Below are 16276 nucleotides of genomic sequence, written 5' to 3'. Positions count from 1 at the left end.
TTAGAAGTTGAAATACAAAAAATCATATAAACATTGGAAGACATTAAAAACAGTACATGTAAGTTTCTTTATGGGTAATTCTGATTGAAATAATGAGCCATCACCCACAACTAGTACATGTACTCTTTATTATGTATGACAGACTTTAAAACAGCTGAAACAACTCATTTCAAGGGGCGTTAAGCTATTCCATTAGTACTGAAAGCTATCAGTCCGTTGCATATAAATGACACTTGGAGATTTTAGCAAATGTGACCAGTATATAGCCCAGAACAATAACCACCGGTTATTGCTTGTGGATGATTTAGACATAGGTAAGCCTGGCCAAATGATTTCATAGAGCAAACCATTTCCTTCACAGCTCTCACTGTAAATTGCAATGCATTTATTTTTAATTTTATTTTTAAAAAAATTACTCTGGACTAACCAAAACAAAGAGCTCTGAGTTTGGAAAAAGTTTATAGGGCAGATGTTGCTGCCTGGAACAACCTTTGAGTCCTTGAAGAAGTTAAACTCATGAGTAAATTTAATGTTTCTCTCCTCAGCTTGAAGAATGAATCATTCCTGATGTGTCAGAAAATACCAGAACACAACAGACTTTTTCTAAAAATAAATTGCTTCTTTTCAAGGGCCAAAGACATCTGTAGGTAAGTCTGAAGAACTACTCAGTTTGCTATCAATCTGTGAATCAGTAATTAAATCTCAGGTTAATAGCATGCGCCTAACAGATGCTTTTTGTAGGCAGTTTAACGATTTGAAACATTGTATATGTATAACACCCGTGCAATAAACAATGGAAATGCCAAGACACAAATTAGCTCTTTTCTAAAGCCCAATTTAAAAACCAAAACCCAAACCCCAGCTTTAAATGGGTGCCTATTCTTTCAGATTTTTTTTTTTTTTGAGTGGATTTGAAAAGGGAGCAAGGAAACACATTGTAAGAGGTAATTTTATCTCAGAAAACCTTCATTCTCCATTTTGCAAAGTTTGACTAAAGATTAGTCTTTCATCAGCTTGAAGAATTACCTACACTAAAGCTTTCAGCATAATAATAAGGGGAAATAGGAGCAACAGGGAATCTTACTGAAAGAAGGGTTTGTTGCTTACTACGTGCATTTTAAATATAAACAGATTAAACAACTGACTTGAACTGAAGTTAGGAAGCAAAGGTAAGCTGCAGAAAATACATAGGATTTGTGATCAAACTGAAAAAACCCACCAACTAGTAACTACAAAAAATTCTGTCATTTTTAAACCTCTTATTCTAAATAACCAATAACATTTAAGTCAAGCAACCCACTTAATCTACGGCTGTATTTGCACATGATGTGTTTACTCACTCACAATACAGAGCTCTGCAAAATAAAAGTAATTGGAGGAAGAACTTCCAGTCATTATTTGATATGCTCTCCCATTTTCCAGCAATAATGATAAGGAGTCCAACTAACAGAAATGTCACAATATTGAACAGCAATATTTGAATGTCAAAGCATAATAGGTAGTCAGCAAAAAAATAATAAATGGTCATATACACTCTGTTCCCCCCTTCCCTCTCCCCTACCACAATATTTAAAATAAAAATGAAAGATAAGATCCACAAAGTATAGGAGTGCTGGTGTGTAGTCCTCTAAAGGGAGAAAAAGCAAAAAGCTATGAACTGTTAGAATTCGGCACTGATTAAGTGAGTGAACACAGTGAAGATAATGCATACATCAACAAGTAAGAACTCTATAGCCAGGTATAAGAATTTCTGTCATTATTTAAGAAATACTTTTGCTCTTTCCATCTTCAAATGGGGAGAAAGCAAAGAAATTTTAAAACTAACCTCATGCTGCTTAGAAATTCTGATTTGTGTTAAGTCTGAACTAAAGCATCTGTTCAATTATACACACTGAAGCGACCACCTGTGTATTGCAATACTGTCTTTATTCAGCTCCAGAAGAGTCCTGAAATGCCTTTGCTCAAGCAATGTAAGGAGATGCACTGTAGGGAATAGAGGAGCTGATTGAAACCAAGTCCTTTCCCCATTTTTGCTACAAAAGGGAGAACAGAATAGCAACCACACTAAGAAAAATGAGCAACAAACTCATGACTCAAAAGCACATCTAAATAAAAACATAGAGGCTGTAGGTCATGCAGACTGACATAGTGCATGGCAGGGCAGAGAGGGCAGAGTTTGACATGCAGCAGAAGAAAGACGTGTCTGGGGGCTCAGAAAGGACTGACCAAAAGAGAGGCTGCTGGGAGTGGATTTTTTATGTCCTCTGAGACTCAGTGCTGTCTCTGGAAACAGCAGACATGCATTACATAAACGCACAAGTTCTTTCTGTAAGCATCCCGAAACATTTTTGAGAAAAAGCCACAATCCAATGGAGAAACACAGCTTTGCTGCCAGGACCAGGGCAGGTGGATCACATAGCACCAGTATTCAGAACTGGTACAAGGCAGAAGGTGCACCTGCTGGAAGTGAGCCAGGACCGGGACACTGCTGACCCTCCACAGTCAGACAGGCTTTATTGCTGAGATCAGAAAAACCACGACTACACAGAGGATTCGGAACAGGGAGGTCAGGCAGGATCATAGCATGCAAGTAACTAAGTGTAAAATAAATAACAAAACTGTCACCACCTATATATCTGGTATGAATGGCAAACAATCTAAGCAATTTGGAACATTTATAGTAGGAACACAGCTTAAAGCAGTGCATCCAGATCTCTACTCATGTATACATATCTTGAAATCTTTTCATCCTTTCAGTGTTTCTTCGGTAGTAGTATAAAAGCAGTGTAATGTTAGTTCAGTGTCTCTAAGCAGGACAGCATGAGAAACATCTAATTGCAAGCAACTGCACTTTCATTACTGAGTCATAACCATCAAAAGATACAACTTTTTCTTAAAGAACTTAAATTTACACCATTTTTCTATTATCATGGTCACTTTCTCAAGAAAGTAACTCAGAAAAAATATAAAACAATTGTACAAGTCTAGCATTTTTGAGGTCACATGCAAAAATTACCAGTTCTGTTTCCATGGTTTATACTTGCTTAATATAAGATGAAATTCATAGGGTACACATTGGGAATAAATACTCATTACTTACCTATCATATACATTGAGTAGCCAGTTAAGACACATGTCTACACAGAGAGGGACATTCACCATGTCTTTGTGTTTCTCCTCGAGTCCACTGTAGATGGTAGTGAGACAGCTGATCACATCCTGAACACCAATCAGTTGGTCATTCTGACTCAGCCTGTGCTGTTTGAAAACTTCACTTGTTGTGTTCAGGTCCAATAGGTCCACTAACAACAGGTGATTTAAAAATAAAAAAAAAGGTGTGAACATAGATGCCCAAGCATAGCATTCACCATAATTGTTCATGTGCATACTGTAGCAAGCACTGAAGACAATTAGCCAAAACCTAGCTTCCACTTAGTGAAAATCTGTGAGAAGTCAACAACCTTTTGGTACTGTATATTTAAAGAAACAGAATCAACATGAACACCATGGTGACAACGGCACAGATCAGAACATTCAAAAAGCCACTGAAGTAGCCTGTGTAATTACATAATACTGACTTTAGATGTGCATACACTGGGAGTCCACTACTCTTAGAGGATTCTTTACATTTACCATAAAGCAGAATCCCATTAAATAACTCTGACTTTTGATATATATAAAGCAAACCAAATATAAATATAAAGCAAAACAAATTATTACAAACAATGTTCTCTTAAATGCTGTAGGAATGTACTGAGGCCTGATTAACTGAATAGCATTGGCTAAATTAGGGCTTAAAAGAAAGCAGGGAGAGGGAAACAGGGAAATTATTTATTGTGGTTTTCCAGCACACTAAAAGTTATGCTTTCATGAAAAATATTTTTATCTCCTTCATTAAAGGATTCTTTCCATAATCATTTGGTGATGCTACAGATATCCTACAGGTGAAAAGGGTTTTGCTCCCCAAAGCACACAAACATCATTTGAAAATCTGGGGTTTGCATAGTGAAAATAAAAAGCTGTCAATGAGCTCTTCTAATTCTTTTTGCAAAATAAAGTGGAAAAGGAGGAAATAGTGTAAAAGAAGCAAGAATAATTTAAGTCAAAGGGTGATATAATCCTCAGTGACATGTTTTTACAGAAGTGAGGATTTTACGGGGGATGGGGGGGAAGCTGCAATGTATTATTATACTTGCTACAATGTATGCACCACAAAGTTGAGGTACATTCCAAGCTCATACAGAACTGTTTCTGAAGAGCCAGGATCACATTTACACTATAAATGTCATCTCTCAAACAAAATGAAACATGACAATCTCAGATGTGTTATAAATTGCTCTACACCAATAATGTTAAACAAGGACCCGGGAAGGGCAGGCTGTGCGAATCAGGGAAGTCTAGCTTGGTCTGGAAAGTAAGTACAGCAGTAAAAAGCAGGAGTAAGACAACACTAACCACTATGATCAATTCTGTCAAGAACTCAGTGAACATCTACCAAAATATAAAGGTTATGGGCCAAAAGGCTACATTCCCAATCCCTTTTCCCAGTCTACCCTTCCTCATAGCACTGTAAAATGAGAAACAGTACCTTACCGCCCTTGCTTTTCCTCTCCCTCACTGACATCAGTACATTCTATTCTAACCTTACAGCATCAGACTTGAAGGGGGTTTACATTTTTTCACCTTTTTTTTTTTTTTAAGCCCATCTCTTCAGCTTGCACATGAATGCCAGCCATGTATTTACCAAACAGGCAGACTGCCAATTGCAGCAAAACACCTTGCCACTAGTTTGACTTGAAGCAGCCCAAGTATGTGGCTGTACACTGCAGCATAATCTCCTACAGTAGCTGGAAAATACGTAATACACTGGAAAAGGCTCACAGCCCTATTTAAAATCAAAACAATACCAATGCCCCCCTCAATCACAATGCAACACAGACTAATTCTTTGAGGGGTGGAGGGAGGGGGTTGAAACTAGGTGCAAAACTACAACATGCTATCCAATCACATAAATATTGTACTCTGGAGAGATGGCCACTTTTCATGTTTTTCTTTCATGACTTACAGAGGGAGAATAAAACCTCAAAATGATTGCCAGCAGTTTGCTGGTTTGGTTTTTTGTTTGTTGTTTTGGTTCCCCCTCCCCCCACCCCATCCCCCCTGCAACCTCTTTTTGTAAGGTACTTAACGATTGGCTAAAAGCAGGTAAGCAGCTTCCTAAAACAGACTGACAGCACCCCAAACTTTCCCTTTTTAAAGCCAGTGAAAACTTGGAATGCTTTGGTATGGTAGGAAGTTGTAGCCTTTGGTCTTGGCTTAACAAAACTATCCTTGCACTGAAAATGGCCATTCAACAGACACTGGAGTGTTAGCCTGCTAACTGCACATCTTGATCTGCTGGCACCAAGATCTCACATTCACATTTCTGCCAAAGGATTCTAGAGGGAATCAGGAGAGGTACTTTCAGTATTTTCATACTAAAATTAAACTCTGTTAATGTACTAATACAAATTAAGAAAAACATACTCTTTTGGATGACACCATTCATGGAGAATAACCAGAGGAAATTGCTTCCATCTCTGCTTATTTCAGCACTCACCTGTCTGAATGAACTTTGGGTTCAGTTATCCCTGTCATGGTAAGGTCTACCCACTAGCAGCTCCCCTGGATTGGGCTGATGTAGAAAGGGATTATTTTCTCATTTCTCACTACTTTCCATTTTTTAAAGTTTTTTAATAAACCGTGTTTATGCAGATGCGGAAAAGCTAACCTAAGACTCCATGCCATTGCTAGCACATCATCTACTGTACACAGCTTTTAGTGAAGTTTTGCAGTACCATTCTGCATCTGCTCAAATGTGCTGAACGACCAATACTGCTACTAACCAACAAATGGACACAAGGGTCATTTCTTTCCTTTCTGCAGTGAGGAGACATTCCCAAAGGAAAACTGTAAACAGAAACCACATCACTCAGTGTGGTTCAAGCAGATGTGAGTGACTGACTCAGGAGCAGGTAACTACATACAGCTACTTACGGCAAATTGGAGGCTGCTGCAACCCCACAGAAAATAGCCAGGCATCGCCATGGAACTTTTGTTTTAGAAAGACCATGTGAATGACAGCAGTTCCTGCAAAAGACTAAGTGTCTGAGGGAAGTCTACAAGTCTACACAACTCTCGGTTTTAGTCCGGCGTGCCTTAACGTTCATTCCTTGTGCAGCTGATATTCTTACTAGCATTCTTAAGTTTTACATCACCTAGAGGAGCTCAGTGACAGAATTCTGAATATACATGGTGATTTTGTTCCCTTTTTCCCTTCCAGTACTATACTTCAGTATCTGGGGCAACATCATTTCTTGAAAATAAGCTACAGTATGCTGCACAAGAATTAAGTATTATAGTCAGATCCTGCTGCTGCATAGCTGCCCAGTACAACTGCGACATAGGATATTCTCCATGGTCCCATTCTTCTTCGGCTACTGTGGCAAAGTGTTCTCAGTATGTTTGCCCCACATAACCTGAGACAGAGAAATTAAGAATCTGTTTCTTCCAACCTGCAACCATTCTCAGCTTCCTGCAGAATGAATACACATCGGTACATACACACAAATTAGTCTCTGCAGGCATCTACCTTCCAAAATATACGAGGTGAAACATGACTCTACTTTCCTGCTTGTAAAGGAGGGTGGGGGGAGTGGGAGGGAATAACTTCCCCAGAACCATTTTTGACACTTAGCAAGGCCAAAGACTCAGAAGAGAGATCTGGCATCAGCAGTTTTCCAAAGTACAGCTCTCAAATTACATACTCCTGAACCTGCTTGTATAGCACTTAAACTGCTCCTCACTGCAAAGTCAGTATCAGGTGCAAGTGGGACTGTGCCTCCTGCTCCAGCTGTGCCCTTGGAATTCTCCCTAAAAAGGCCTTTGCAGGTATACACACACTGCGGCTGTGACAGCCATCTGTCACATTTTAATTTACAATGACCTCATTTTCCAGTGATTTGCTTTGACGTTTTCTTTGCCTTAAGCACATAAGCCCTTCTGAAGCATTCTGCATCCAAACACCTTCAAAACCCACCCACAATTAAAATTACAGGAAATAAAATGGAAGACTAAAGTAACTCAGGCCAGAGAATGAGTGGCAAGGGCACAAATGGTGACTCTTTCCCTACCTTAAAACAAAACCATCAACAAATAAAAGTCAAGAAACAAATTCTAGATACGGCTTAACCACTCTCCCCTTCCTCAGAGAAGAGGTGCTATCACATACTGTGTTTTGGCTATCTCAGAAGCCATTCATAGGACAAAATCAGGCCAAGAATTGTCACAGTCAAAGGGAATTTGACCTGTTCCCCGACAAGAAATAATCAGCTAAGCAAACCACGACAAAAGGAACAGCACTGATTACATTTTTGAAAGTGGTCTTAAAATTGTGCCAGATCATAATGAGTTCCTGTTCAGAGACAGAAAATACTTGTAACACTTAGCTTTGTGGGTAATCTGCAATATCTTTCTTAAAAAGCCATAATATTGTGTTCTCACAACATTCTTACACCAATCCTTGGTCAAATATGTCCATGTAATAAAGACAAAGATTATTTTTTTTGGCTGTTGTCTCCTCCCATAAGGCAGAGAGATGAAGCAAACAAATAGTTTCATAAATAACGAGGCAGATTGGATTGTAGAGATGACAGTTTTACTCCTGGCTTTTTCAAATTGGAATATTCTCTTTAGTTCTTATTACTTCCCTCTGTCCTCCTTCCATGCCCCTGCCCTGAAATTGGAGACAATATTCACTTTGATAGGAGGACACTTTTGAAATCTATGAATGATGAGAGCTAACCATTGCAGTTATGACAGAAATTGATATATTTTGCAGCAAAAGCAAGAGCAGGATGTTCCTCCTCAAAGCTTACTAGAAGCAGTGAAAGCAAAGTTTGTTCTATACGGATCGCTAGACAATCTGTATGCCTGTCAGAAATAGGCTGCATGATTAGCATCCATCACGTGCAGTCTGCTTTTTCACTCTTCCTTGGGGAGCAGCACACACAAGGAGAATTTCGCTTTCCTTTTGGTTTTTAGGTACACGTTGATGCATACTTTATACCCTGCACACTGATAAGCAGGAAGCTCATAATGCTCTTTAGTCTTGCTAGTGTAAACTATAGATGAAACTATAGGCTTGGGTGGGACCGTATCTCTCGCACAGAGAAGCTCTAGGCTATGCCAGAGAAATACAGTTTTTCTTTCAATACCATCAGATTTTCAATACCTTCAAAGGATAGGTTCTGGTTTTTCCCCCCAGGGTCTTGAACTCCATTTGAAATTTTGTAAGAAGCCAGCACAGCATATAAAGAAGTGGTGAGAGGTACTCCCAGGAGCCTGTGCTGTTACACAGATGCACTTCTAGCTTTCTGGAGCAGCTAGCTACCATCTCAGGCACAGTTTCATTTGGTATAATGCACACTTCAAGTTCAGCTAAGAAGCTACTGTCAAGATCTGACTGCTCTTTTCTAGGCTGGAAAGAAAACTAAAGACCTGGAGAGTAGAAAGGGACCCCTTTTTGTGCAATTTTGCGCAACTCCTTCCTTGCTTTCATCTTTAGGATGGCTTTGCACTTCTTGTGTTCCTAATCAGACTGCAGTTCCTACTCACCCTTCAGGGCTGAAAAGTCCTTTCACAGCAAGGACTCCTGAATTTAAACACGAAAATTTGGTAATGCTGTACAATATTTGCATACCAGTTGTTACTAGGATCTTTCAAAAGGTCTTTCAAAAAATCTGTGGTCTTCACACTCATTCACAACCAACACCTCCTTCCAAAATTGTCCTGTTTCCATTGTTTTCCTACTTCGCTCTTATTTTCTTGGTGGTAGATGAGTGGATTTATGTATTCTCTTTTCCATTCATAGTCCTAATAACTTTTAAAATCCATATCCCCATAATCTCTGCCAATTTTTGGCACTCCTTCCTTTTTGTACACCTTAGTCTCCCCAGTTCCAGCTAGTTTTCTTCCACACACCTTCTCTTCTCTGCCTTCTCACAAAATCTCCCTTTTAAAAAAAAAAAAAAAAATATCTTTTTTGCTCTTTCCGTTATCTTCCTTGTCTTCATGTCTTGCCTTTCTCCATAATGTAAACCATTTCTGCATTATATCAAACTATTAGGTCAATCCCATTTCTCTAAAAATAAGCATTGAGCAGTTACAATATAGGTCTGCTCTCTCAATAAAGTATCATCTTTCTTGTTCTCATCTTGAATTCTCAAGTACGATGCAAAAATATCAGTGAGCATGAACACTGAACACACAAGAACCTTGGAAATTAAGTAGTTTAGACAGCCGAGACTGTTCAGTAGATCCTTTCCTTTCCTGCTGATGAAACCTATCTGCTCTTCAGAGTGGACTGTGGCTGAATTAGATCACTTAAAACCAGAGACAAATGCCAGCACAGGTCTGGGCAGAATATCCAATGTGCACATTAAATGCATTGTTATTTCCTACCTAAATTTAAGACCCTTCCTCAGATTCTCTCTCTATATATATACATATACACACATATACTATTATTGCTAATACTAGTAGTTTGGTTTTTCCTAGTAGCTTTTTGTGATTAAAATGTACAGCAACATCGACGACCTATAACCAGCTATACAGATCTGTATCCTTTCCCCTCACACTTTGAGTGGCCTGAACTCTTCTTTAACTGTAATTCACACAGCAAGATATTCTTTCTGAGAGGGAGGAATATTTCTGAAGTTATACCTAGCAGCAGTAAACACACACAAAAAATGGAATAGAACTCTAAAATATAATAAAAAGTCTGAGTTTACATCAAAGGTCAGCATTTTAGCTCATATAATTTTACATTGGTTTGTATCAGCTTGTATCAAGAACAGTATGCAATAATCAAGTTGAGAGCTCCAGAATTTATTTTCCTGTCACTTCTCAAAGTATTCTTAGTGGGCATACTATTTCAACTTACCTGCTACACTCCTTTTTTCATTAATTGAATTCATTTATTTGCAATAATGACACCTACTATTGGCAATTCTTCCTGCCAGTTTGCTGGCTGACGATCTGTCAAGGATGTATCTGGTTCCTTGTTAAACATTAATGTTGTTAGACTTAAGTTCACCCTCCCTTCCCTAAGTACTGTAGAGAAACAATTTGTCTCAAAGGCCAAACTCACAGCACAGTGCTTTCTGCAGTCTTCGGATTTTGATGGCCGTACGGTAGGCAGAGAAGCGTACGTTGTTCAAGTCAGCTGAAACAGCAGAAAAGAAATATGAGCAGCGCTAAAAATAGAGTCTGTAAGTTTCCTTTACATATAAATTTTCACATTTTGGAAGAAGTCTGATATCCCTCCTCTTCTCTGCAATGAATTCATAGGATAGATCAGAACAAGTAAAACAAACTGAGAAGCTGGGACCTCAGCCCAAGCCACCTGCAGGGAAACCTTCCTGACTGACAGTCCAGGGCCTTCACAGATTGGCACACCAGAAATATCCTGACACTATCTTGGTACATGTAATACATATCAATATATATAATAGAGTTTTACATACATATTATGGAGCATTAAGTAGTTTCCAGACAAGTGCTCAAATACAGTATGTTTCTCCAATAATTTACAACTCTGATGGACAACACAGAGCAGCAAAGGGCACAGCAACAGAGGAAAAATGGCTTTTTAAGCTATAATTTCTATGCCATGACTTTGTAAACAGTGCTTTTAAAGGGACAGTCAGATAGCCATAAACTCTATTTTAGAAACTGATAGGTATAGTAACATTTTTCCTCATTTAACAGTACTTTACCCTTTTCACTCCTTAGAAAAGGAGATTTCACAGTAAATGTAGATGTTAGCAGGGCATGTTGAACTAGTTGTAAAATAATATGGTTGAGACTTTACTGAAAGTATAACTGCTCTGATCTATTACAAAAAAATTAATTCCCTGCAGACTGGCATCCTGCTTTAAACACACAGAGAGCCTGCATCATTGGACAGTCCCTTGTGGATTTAAAAGAAATAAACAAGATACTGCATTAAAGCATAGAGTCAGAGCATACTGTTCAGAATTAATATTAAAGGCAATACATGATGTGATCAGGGCAGTAGAGTTTTGTGCAAAGTGTCTCATCAGAAAGTGGGAAAGGCTCTGTTACAGTTCATGGCAACTCTGACGCGGTCAGCATACAAATACAGATTTTACTAGTGGAATGAACATTACACAACAGTTTACTTTAAGAAATTCACTCACCTAAGGATTGGAAGAGATCAGTCATTTTAGGATGATCCCAACAGGTTGTCTGTGTCTCATGACTACAATGGAATGAGGTAATAAAAGTTTCAGGCAACACACACACTTCCAAAGAACAAAACCCCAAAGATATTCTGATTTTCTGTGTTTAAGTGGCAAAAAAAATCCCTCATCTCTTTAATTAAAATGCACAATTTGGGCCACATGGCTCCTTGATTGTTTTAATCACAAAGTTGGATAGACAATAGCATACCCATACTAGGAAAAAATACAAATATTTACTTTTGATTCTAAGTGTGACTGTATCAGTTGAACTCTGACCCTGCAACTGAGGCACATTAATAAGGTAAAAATGCAAAATTTCACTGCTGTAGCACAATCAAAATATTTTTTAAAAGACTTTAAAAATAAAAGGCATTGAGGTTTTATTTCAAACTTTGCTGGCGCACCTGAACACACGATTTTAAGATTTACCTGTAACACATTTATCATAGAATCATTTAGGTTGGAAAAGACCTTTTAAGATCAAGTCCAGTGGAAAGCCTGATCGATATTCACACCCTCAATCAATAGGTATCTTCATTCAGGGTTTGTGTTCTCACACAACAGAGATTTCAATAGGCAGCATTGTTTAACCCACCTTTTAGCACTGCTGCTTCGATTCACCACGGTTTCAAGTATGCAACAATAGGGGTCAAAACATATATTATGTCAGGTCTACAAGCTGCATTTTATTTGTATTTATCAAAATTAATTGCTGGAATGATTACACATTCTTGTCTCACAAAGTATTTACATTTGAAGTAGACTTGTAAGAAAATTAGAGAAGTTGTGATCATAGCATTCCCTTTAAAAGTTAATAATGAAAATGAAATTATGCTAGGTAAGAAAATCTAACAGCAATAAGCAGAGAATACCACTTATTTAACCTTTGTTTCTATTTAAAAATTGTTAATATGCACTTCCTCCCCCCCATACCGGTATAATTGGTTGCAAATAATGTCTTTAAACGGCACGTTGCCATTAAATGTACTGGACTGTATATTCAGCTGGTATACACAAATTGCTGTACCTCAGTGGGTGTGCAATAGCTTATCATCACTGATTTTTTCTTTTTTTTGGATTGAGAAACCAACCAAGAATGAACCCTTTTATGCTAGGTGGTATAAAAAACCCCCAACCAATGAAACCAACAAAATAAAAACAAAAAAAAGGGATAGAATGTTTCTGCTCCAAAGTGCTGCAGAGGCAGGACAGGTACTAAAATGAGAAGGCAGGCTCCAAACAAGGTGCTGAGGGCCCTTCACATTACCCTTCAAGGTACACTAGTGGAAAATGTGTGCAATGGGTCTGTGCCCAGGAGATGTGATCCCCACTTTACGTTTGCTACACCAGCATGACGTTTCCAGATTTGGGTCTGGTCTACATCTCCATGACCAGCTTCTCCCTGTCATTAGGCTTAACACTCTGCCATAGGTCTCACTTGTATATCTGGCACCATCACAACTTTGTGAGATGGTTTTCGTGGAAGGTCACAGACAAAATATGTAATTCCTATTAATTTTCCCTCTTTGCGATTATTCCCTAGTAGATTAGTAGATGACTGAAAGGAGGGAGAGGCCCTGCACGTGATTACATATAAACTAAAGAGATTTATACAACATGCAATGAAAACATCTTCTGTTAGACCTTGATCAGCTCTGAAATACCATGGTAAAACCTCTCCATTTCAGAAGAACATGGAAATACATCTTTACATATGAACACATACTTCCTGAACTCAAACGCTTATTTGGTTTCAGTTTGATAATAATATCCCAATAATTACGTTCACATATCAAATTCCAAATGATGTAGTCAAAGCTCTGAACTCTAAAGCTAAGGAATACTAGTATCTAAATCAGTGTTTGTGCAGTTTCTGGAAAGAAACTTTTAAAACAGCACTATGTTTATCCTTGTCCAGAAAAGTCATTTGAAAAACAAGTATCCTGACAATTATTTCCTTGGAAGGGGCACACCAATAAATCATCATGAAGCCAACAACAGAAAAGGATGTATCTGGGTTTGGTGCTGTGCCAAGGTAAAGCCAACTGACTGTCCAGCATTCTCAAAAAATCTAGTATAAAAAAGCTACATACTAGAAGAAGGAGAAGATATACATCTTCTGTAAACAGGAACAGAAAATGTAATAGTTCATACTGATCAACTTATTTAGTAACCTCAGAACTAGTCCTGTAGCTGCCAAATACCTGCACCATCATGTTAAATGGGATGGTGTCATTATGATCTTGACCATTTAGAATTTATTTCTGTTGACAAAACCCATTGCAACTGCCCACAGAAATGGACCCAATATGTGATCAGTTTAATAAAGCTTGTTTTAAGGAAATTTTTTTACCTCAACTTCCCTGACCAAGAACCCTGTCCCCCCTGGCAAAAAAAAACAAAACAAAAAAAAACAACCAACCACACACAAACAAACAAACAAAAAAACCAGGACCAAGACTGGTGATTTTACTATCAACATCATAAGTGAAAAAGATTTCTTAGGATTTTCTGAGAAAAGACTCTAAACACCTTTGAACTTCTATGCTAAAAGTAAAGGTAGGTGGCAGTACTGTGACAGAAACTTTAGATATATGTGTATATGTAAAAATACATTTTACTGTTTAAAATGCTGAAATATTATTGTAAACACTGCATGTAAACAACCTGAAATTTGGCTGAGTCAGATCCTATTTACAGCCTTAGAAACTATCATGTCAAAATTAGCTGTGATGGTAAAGGACTTTGCTGAATTGCAGCCTTTATTTCTCAGTTCACTATTTTCTGGCATTAAAAAAATATGTTTCCACAAAGAAATCTATTTCCTACTTGTGGGGTGCTGCAAGAATCTCACCTGGGAAGTGCTGCAGAAGTGCAAAGTTTTAACAGCAGCCAATGCCTCCCTACACAAAGAATGAATCAATAGCAGAAGTTGATTTAAAACTCTTCTTTTTTAGCAATAAATCATTAAATTTCATTAGGCCCAGATACCTTCTCCTTTTTTTTATTATTATTAAAAGAACAAAAAAAAAAAAGAGGAAAAAACCAGTTAAATACTTGGATAAATTGTTCCCTCCCTCCCCTCCAGAAATATAGTGATGTACTCCACTACGCATCTGTAATGCTTAGTTAGGATGTGGGCAGATTTAATTGCAATTCAGATTCCAGCTTCTAAGTAATTTATAAACCCACATGCAATGAATAACAGCTGATATTACTAAACACTTTCCTTAAATCAAGTTTCCAAGATTTAAGAATGAACAACAGTTTTATTGTTGAAATGGTATCCTTTAAGTACCTAGTTTCAGCAGCAGCTTTATCTGAAAGACTGAAAACTGCTTTAATCATGACATCATAACACATAACATGCACAAAATGTTATTTTTTCTATTTTGCTTAACATGAATCAGAAGAAAGTGGAGGAGTTATTAAAATCTGTGTGTCCTGCACTGTCACCTTGTTTTTCTATTTAATGTAGTAAATACCTGAACAACTAAACTTTCTCTTTAACAGAAAGGCACAGAACATTACATTTATACCTAATAAAATAACAACCAGAAAATATTTTTATTTCTCTATTTTCATTTGAAAATTACATACATTTGTGCCAGACAGTTCTTTCTTATGCCATGTGGGTTATATGAGAAAGGAGGCCCAATGATCATTATCTGGTGGAACTGAAGACAAGAGAGAATCCCTTCATCCAGGCTTGTCCATAATTACCTAAGTCAGTACTACCTGACAGCTGCTGAATGACTACACAAGGTGAATATGACTGTGCCAGCCTAATCCCAAAAAACGCTGCAAGAAACCATCTGTAACAGCTGAGCAATCTCGTACACAGATCCAGCAGAGAAAAGGAATGGGCTCAGAGTGAGTGAATCGCCAGCTCAACAGTCTGTTCGGGTCAAAGGAGGTAACAACTCCACTGCTGTGGGCAGCGTTGCTACTTCCACTGAATATATTCCATGGATAAGCTTAATTTAACACAGAAGACACCCCAGCCAGACTACTCTGGACAGAGCTGAGGAGAAAAAAAATGTGACTGTAAATTTAAAAAGATCTATAATAAACTGTGGGAGGCAGGAAGAATCAGTCTCAGCAGCAACTTTTCTTAATGCAGAGTTTTGTTTGGTAACAGTTTCATAACATGCAGGGACATTTATACGGACACAAATTGATTTTCACAGGAAGAAAACAAAAAAAGATGGGTGTGCAGATAACCTTCCAATGCTACAAATAAAACTGTCAGAGAAAGGAGTCATTTTATTAGGCGCTCCAAACAGGAGACAAATGCAAGACAAAGTGCTTTCCGGTGATTTGGTTTGTAAAGCAGCAATTTGAAACAAGATTCATCTTGCTTTGCTGTACCTACAGTAGCTTTTGTGTTATTGATGCAATACTAACACAAGCAGACCAAGCACTGAGAAATGCTCTCAGAAAATTTGCAGTACTAGAGGGTCTGTAAGAAATGAGGCCAACTTGATGAAATTGGGGGAGATCTTTCTGACCAGGATCTTATAGTTCTTTTTTATGCAAGTTCATAAAATAGCAACCTATTTTAAAATACACACTGCAGTAGTCAGTTACTGCCCAGAGAGTAAAAGCAGACTTGGATGTTCCCTTGCTTCTCTGATACTTTGCTAAGTAAACACAAATAACATACAAGGCATGAGACCTACAAGAACAAGGAAATTGATAAATGAAAGATTACCCACTTTTATTTTACATGTATATGTGAAAGATGTCATCCTTAGAGCAAAGGACCAGAGATTGCTAAATTGCAGTTACTAGAGTTACAAAAACAATATAAGCAAATAAACCAGTATGCAATTCACTCACAGAAGCACCCCAGTCATTTTGATTACCAGGCAAAATAATTTCAATACGTCATGAAGAGAGCTCCAACTTGATTCCTCTGGAGGCCATAACTTATTTTAAGTCCCAGAAGGCCATTAGGTAGAACTGGA

The 16276-nt window shown here is 37.9% G+C and overlaps 1 protein-coding gene across 8 annotated transcripts in view; it reads right to left on the bottom strand.

The window, feature by feature from the left end:
- The window catches only part of UTRN (utrophin), a gene marked incomplete at its 3' end in the record, with an annotated part of 398254 nt that overhangs the window by 68366 nt on the left and 313612 nt on the right, over window positions 1-16276 (bottom strand). For all 8 annotated transcript variants that reach the window (XM_080390591.1, XM_080390595.1, XM_080390592.1 and 5 more), the window contains 3 exons: window positions 11262-11323; window positions 10190-10264; window positions 3101-3302 (listed from right to left, as the gene is read on the bottom strand). In XM_080390591.1, coding sequence (XP_080246717.1) covers window positions 3101-3302; window positions 10190-10264; window positions 11262-11323 — 339 coding nt within the window. The remainder of the gene's footprint in view (window positions 1-3100; window positions 3303-10189; window positions 10265-11261; window positions 11324-16276) is intronic.

Source organism: Falco punctatus, assembly GCF_963210335.1.
Source record: "Falco punctatus genome assembly, chromosome: 5".
Taxonomy (NCBI): Eukaryota; Metazoa; Chordata; class Aves; order Falconiformes; family Falconidae; genus Falco; species Falco punctatus.
Note: the sequence above shows the minus strand (reverse complement) of the source record. Positions and strands in the feature narration are given on the sequence as shown.